At 53.2% G+C, this 6,000-nt stretch overlaps 1 protein-coding gene across 3 annotated transcripts in view; it reads left to right on the top strand.

Moving 5' to 3' along the window:
* Positions 1-537: 537 nt before the first annotated feature.
* Positions 538-6,000, top strand: part of CCBE1 (collagen and calcium binding EGF domains 1) — a 244,193-nt gene continuing 238,730 nt past the window's right edge. Inside the window, exons 1-2 of one of the 3 annotated variants that reach the window (XM_055559578.1) lie at positions 538-659; positions 1,810-1,890. Coding sequence is in view for 1 of the 3 variants with exons in the window: in XM_055559581.1 (XP_055415556.1) it covers positions 1,246-1,376; positions 1,810-1,890 (212 nt within the window). In the remaining 2 variants the exon portion in view is untranslated. Of the gene's footprint in view, positions 660-1,237; positions 1,377-1,809; positions 1,891-6,000 lie in introns of those variants that run through there. The other 2 variants (XM_055559581.1, XM_055559579.1) reach the window with 2 other exon arrangements.

The raw sequence follows: 6,000 nt of genomic DNA, 5'->3' as shown, positions 1-6,000 counted from the left end.
TCAAGCTGTCTTTTCTCCTCCTCAGGAAATCTGCAGAAACCACGGGTTTGTTAGAGGCTGGGCATTACAACCTCGTTTCTAGGCTGCAACGACTGCGGCTGGCTCAGTGGGGCACGCTTATGTCAGGAGTTACTCTCTAACAGGCAGGCACTGAAACGCCGAATGGGCAACCAAGTGTGAAGATACAGAGGCCTACGAGTTACACGTGGGTACACCAGCTGACCCCAATTAATGGCCCGCAGCCCGGGGGTTTCAGGAGACCTCTTAACAGCCCTGAGTTAACCAGCCGGCCCTTCAGTGTCTCACCTGATCTTCCAGGAGTTTCCAGCTCTCGCCTGTTTGCATGGTGTGAAACAGCATTAAAGCAAGAGGGTTTTTTTAAATTAATTTAATTGGAGGCTAATCACTTTACATTGTTGTGGTGGTTTTGCCATCGACATGAACCAGCCACGGTGTACATGTGTCCCCCATCCTGAGCCCCCTCCCACCACACCCCATCCCCCTGGGTTGTCCCAGAGCACCGGCTTTGAGTGCCCTGCTTTATGCATCGAACTTGGGCTGGTTATCTGTTTCACAGTCCTCGGAAAGGGCTGACCAGAGCTCATTACTTGTCTGACCGGAGGGCTAAGGGACTGGAAACAGACACGCTCTAGTTTCAGGTCTGGGGCCGCCTTCACCTCCTGAGTCCTCCCTTCTAAGAAGGAGATGGAGCGGGGGGGCGGGGGCGGGCAGTGTAGACGCTCGAGGGGCGGGAGGCAAAACACGGGCCTGACCCGCGTCCTTGGAAGCCAGCCCACCACGGGAAGGAGGCGTGTTAAGCCCTCTGCCCCCCGCCTCCTCCCCCGCCCCGGCTCGGCGACCCTGGGGTAAAATGCCAGCGGCCGCCCGCGCTCCGCACGCCGCGCGCGGCGCCCAGCGAAGGAAGGGGCCGGCGGGGAGGGCGCCGCCCAGAGCCGAGCGGAGCGCGTCCGTCTGTCCGGCTTGAGCCTCGGAAGCGACACCGCCCGGACCCCGCGGGCCCAGCGTCCCAGCTCCGCTGCCCGGCTGGCGCCCCTGCGCCTCAGCCCCGAGCCCGACCTCCCTACCGTCCCGAGCTCCGCAGCCCTGCGCGGTGCGCAGGTGGCTCCGACGCCCCCGGCCTCGGGCGCCCCCCGCCGGGGACAGACAGGCGGCGGCGCGCGCGGAGGAGCCGGGCGCAGGGCTGGAGAGGCGGCCAGCGCCGCCAAGAAGCCGCGAGCGTCCCCGATGGTGCCGCCGCCTCCGAGCCGGGCAGGGGCGGCGAGGGGCCGGCTGGGCAGGAGCCTGGGTCCGCTGCTGCTACTCCTGGCGCTGGGACACGCGTGGAGCTACCGCGAGGAGCCGGGCGACGGCGACAGGTTCGCGCTGCGGGTCCCTGCTGCGTGCGCTCCCGGCTCTCGGGGAGTAGGCGGTACCCTCGCCCCATCCCATCCCGCCGGTGCCCCGCGCGCTCTCGGTTTCCCCCGGCGCTCACCCCTCCTGGGTGAAGGAAAGCTTCGTAAACTCCGGGGTAGGCGCCTCCGTGCGCACACCCTGGGCTCCGGGGCTCGGGGCTCGGTGACACCGCGCGCCGCCCTTCTGCCGCCGTCAGAGTCCCGCTTCTGCACCTCTTCTTTTTCTTGGGGGCCGGGTTCGCTGCGTGGGACCCTCGCCAGGCCCGGACTTCGGGGTCCTCCCCGCATCCGCGCTCGGGGACCGGAGCCGCCTCGGCGCGCAGGACGCGGATGCCCGGCGCGCATTGCCGGCCGCTCTCGCGCGGAGCGGCCAACCAAGTTCCCCTAACTTTTTCAGAGAAGTCTGCTCGGAAAACAACATCGCCACGACCAAGTATCCGTGTCTGAAGCCTTCGGGGGAGCTCACCACGTGTTTCAGGTAAGCCCCGGGGCTCGGATGACCCGGCTGGCGCGCGCCCGGGCTGGTCGGGGAGGCGGCGCCCGCAGGAGGGGCCTGGAGGCGCGCTCGCGGACCGCGGCCACCGGTGGGGTGCTCCGTCCTCTCTGGTGCACACTTTTTTTTTCTTGTGTGTATGGTTTCTGAGCCAGAGCAACCACGGGCAACTGAGTGTCCGAACCTGGAGTTTCTGCTCTCAGAAGCCGAGGGCGGTGGTTTTCCGCTCCCCTGCGTGCTGGCGTGGTGGTTGGAGAAAAGGTTGCCAGTTTCATGAAGAAAGGGGATGGGACTGTGGGGTACGCGGTGCGGCATAGTGAGGCATAGCCAAGATGAGTGGTTGCGCTTGCGTTTTGTTTTGAACATACAAAGTCAACAAGGAAATCCTTAGTCCTTGGTTCTCTGTTGACCTTCTGCCTGGACAGAGTGTAACTTTGTCACGGCCTCTGGGCGGGTGGTGGATAAGGTGGCTCCGTACAAGCCAAAAGCGTCAAGATCGTTGAGTCACGGAAGAGGATCCGTCTTCCTGAAAATTCGATCCGCAGATCACCTGGGTGCTTGTTAAAAACAAATGTGATGAGAGCCAGGGCGTCTCTGATAGGAATACCGCCCCAGGCGGTTGTGAGGGAAATCAGCGTTCCCTGCGTGCAGCTCTCTGAGCGTGAGGGGCGGTTCGCTGTCACCATCGGTGACCACGGGCACTGTCCCTGTGCCTTCACCGGAAGGAGGCACGCATCCACAAAGACGTGCGAGTTGCCTGCGTTTTAAAGGTGTAGTGTTCGAGGTCCGGGGATCACACACTCCCAGCAGACTCCATCTCCCCAAATCCTGCACTGTCTAGGTGCCAGAATCAATCCTGGGCAGTACAGGATAACAAGATAATCCTCAAAAGTGAACGTGAAAGAGACAGACGTCGCCTTAATGATGTGGTAGCAGATGACTCTTCATGGTCTCAGCTGCAAAAAGCTGCATATGCTTTAAGGCCCAGGTGTGGGTGGTTTCAGGGCTGGTCAGTTTAGAGGTACAAAAGCACCACCAGCCACATCACAGACCACACTTTAGAAATCTGTTGGCAACAGCTTGACAGTGATCACTTCAGGGAGGCAACAGTCCTGTGAATCCTTGGGAAGGGATTCTCTGAGCCATGGGCGGTAAACACTGAACAGAAATGTGAGTTAGTAGGGAGGACTGGAGTGTGGTTCAGTTGGCAGGTAAAGTCTTGGAGAAGTTAACAGGGTAAGCAAGGTCCGCCCAGCCGGGGACCTGAGCTGGTGGCGGCGGCTTCAGGATTCTGCCTGGCTCCAGCCCTGTGTTTCATCCACACTGTTTCTTAGGATGCATTTCCTCCCTATCACCACAGCATAAAACCTTGATTTAACATGGAACGTGTCCCTGAGATGGTTTGCTCATTATTTGGTCTCTGACTGCCCATAAGTCAAAGACAGTTACAGAATGCATGTCCAATTTTCAGAAACCGTGAGTGCCTGATTAGCCTTCTAAGCTGATTTCTTTCGTTACGCTGTTACCATCACTTCCACACTGCTCCCCCTGCCAAACTTTGAAAAACAGTGCAGTGTTTTTTCCTACACTGAGACTCTTACAGGCGAGTCTGAGACACTCTTACTAGTGTCTCAATGCGAGTCACGGTGCAGTCCCATTTGGACAGGTCCTCAGGAGCCCAGAGGCCTCCACAGTTGAGTGGGTAGTTGGTCCTTCTACCACAATGACATGAGCAGCGTCCTGATGTGTTTTCATTAACGGCTACTCAAACGGGTTATAAGAGCTAACAAAAAGGATATCTTTCTAGGAGAAAAGAGCTTGGAGGGATGGGAGGATGTTTTCAGCTGGAGAAAAAGGTCCCTGTGAATATTGTCTCTCTGGTTTTCCTCTCAGAGTTCTAAGTGTATTTCACTGACTTCACACAACTTCCATCGTTCAGTAACTCCATGGAGACAGTCAGCTGGAAGCTGCTGTCCCTGTTTTGAACCCCGACGACGGAGGGATGCTGTGTACTGATTGGTTTGTGAATCCTGTCGTCTTGGCCCTGGAGACCCTTGCTCCTCCCGGTGTGGTCTGGAAATTGGCACAGGCGTCATCTGGGAGCTCATATTGTCTTGGGGCCCTGCCCAGCCCTCCTGATCCAGAACTTGCATGTCAATGAGATGTGCATTAAGGCTTGAAGGGCTGCCATGGAAACTAGTGTCTCAATGCGAGTCACGGTGCAGTCCCATTTGGACAGGTCCTCAGGAGCCCAGAGGCCTCCACAGCTGAGTGGGTAGTTGGTCCTTCTACCACAATGACATAAAACCAGAGAAAGAGCCAGCCTTCCAGGAAGCTGCACTCGTTAACTGTTGGATGACCCTTAATTAAGCTGAGGGAAGCGTGTCTGACTGCATAGAACCCCAGTTTTAACAGAAGTCTCTTGTGAAAGGATTTTTGCACAAGAGAATGAGTCCCAGAAGTCACTCCTGAATTGTAGAAAGTGATTATTTTTTAAACACTGACTTTTGAAAAATCATTGGCATGGAGGATGAGTTTAATATTAAATAAGTAAACGAATTTGGTAGATGTGAGTTATAAATCTGATCTACCATTATTCCTGAAAGTATATGGAGACTTAAGTATCATAATATGGGAGAGAGAATGATGGGATGGGAATAATATTTGTCCTGGACCCTACCACTACCTGTGTACAGCTGTTTTCCATGGTTTTACCTAAGCAGCCTCTTTCCACTTTAACCTTATATTAGATGACAGCTGGAGGATTTACTGTATATTCAGCACAGTCCTATGCACTTTATGTACATATAGCTGATGCTCAAAGCCACTCTGTAGCGTGTGGGTGTCTGTTGTACAGAGGGAACTGAAGCTCTGGGCTTTAGTCCACTTGCCCAGAGTTGCAAAGTTAACACACGTGAGGGCCCAGGTTTGTCTGACTTCAAAGCCTGGGCCCTTTCATCATCCTGGAGGTGTCTACAGAGAAGCCTGAACTTCCAGATCTGGGATCTAAGTAAGGGAGACTATAACTTTAAATAGATACAAACTCAAGCAGTTGGTAATGCCAGCATCCACCGTAACCACGGTGGTTTTCTGAGTTACCATTGCCCTTGATCTGTCTCAAACAATTGACTTTTTATTATCATTATACACAGAATTGGTTCATGCATGGAGAGCTTTCCTTCCTTGTAGGATTTCTTTCATCTTAATCACAGTTTCTGTCTCTAGAGACTCTACCCCATTGTGCTTTGAGCCAAGTCCCTGAAGTTGATGAAATTGTGAATGAATGCCTTTGGCAGCTTAAAGGACACATTCACTCAGTGTTATAATCTGACATACGGCAGAGCATATCTTTTACCAGCAGTTAAGATTTCACAGTTCATGTGACTTATCTAGGCTGTAAATTTATTCTACCCAAGCACATAAAGTTATCATGGTATTTACCCTCTGTGGCTATTAGTTTTTTCCTGCTCCCAAACCATGTAATTTTTAAACAAAATGTTTGGGTTTACTTTTTGTTATTTAATTGTTAAGTCACGTCTGACTCTTCACTCCATAGCCCTTCAGGCTCTCTGTCCACAGGATTTCCCAGGCAAGAATACCGGAGTGGGTTGCCTTTACCTTCTCTAGGGGATCTTCCTGGAACAGGGCTCAAACCTGGGTCTCCTGCATTGGAAGGTGGATTATTTTTACAGCTGAACCGTTGGGTCTCATCAGTAAAATGACATGTTAAAGGCTTTTTTAAAACCAGAAAATACATTTGAGTGTGGGAAACATTAAGACATCAACTTGCGTCTGTATCCAATAAGCATGCTAGTTAACACTTCGGATACATGAGCCGATTAAGGATTTGAGCATCTAATATGTGCTTAAAATAGTCCTAGAAAACATGTAAGCAGTCTCTGCTCAGGTTTTCCAGAATTGATTTTTCGACCAAGGGTTCTAACTGTAACCGATATACAGTGTACATGACTGAGTTCAAAGTTGTGTAGTTTAGATTATCAGTGATGGGGGAAGAGATTAGAAGCAGCTAGGGATGGCTTTATGGACTTAGTTGTTTTTAAGTGATTTTTTTTTAAACAGAAGGGTTTGTGTTTA

Source organism: Bubalus kerabau, chromosome 21 (assembly GCF_029407905.1).
Source record: "Bubalus kerabau isolate K-KA32 ecotype Philippines breed swamp buffalo chromosome 21, PCC_UOA_SB_1v2, whole genome shotgun sequence".
Classification (NCBI taxonomy): Eukaryota; Metazoa; Chordata; class Mammalia; order Artiodactyla; family Bovidae; genus Bubalus; species Bubalus kerabau.
The sequence above is the reverse complement of the archived record's forward strand: the minus strand, read 5'-3'. Positions and strand labels throughout refer to the sequence as shown.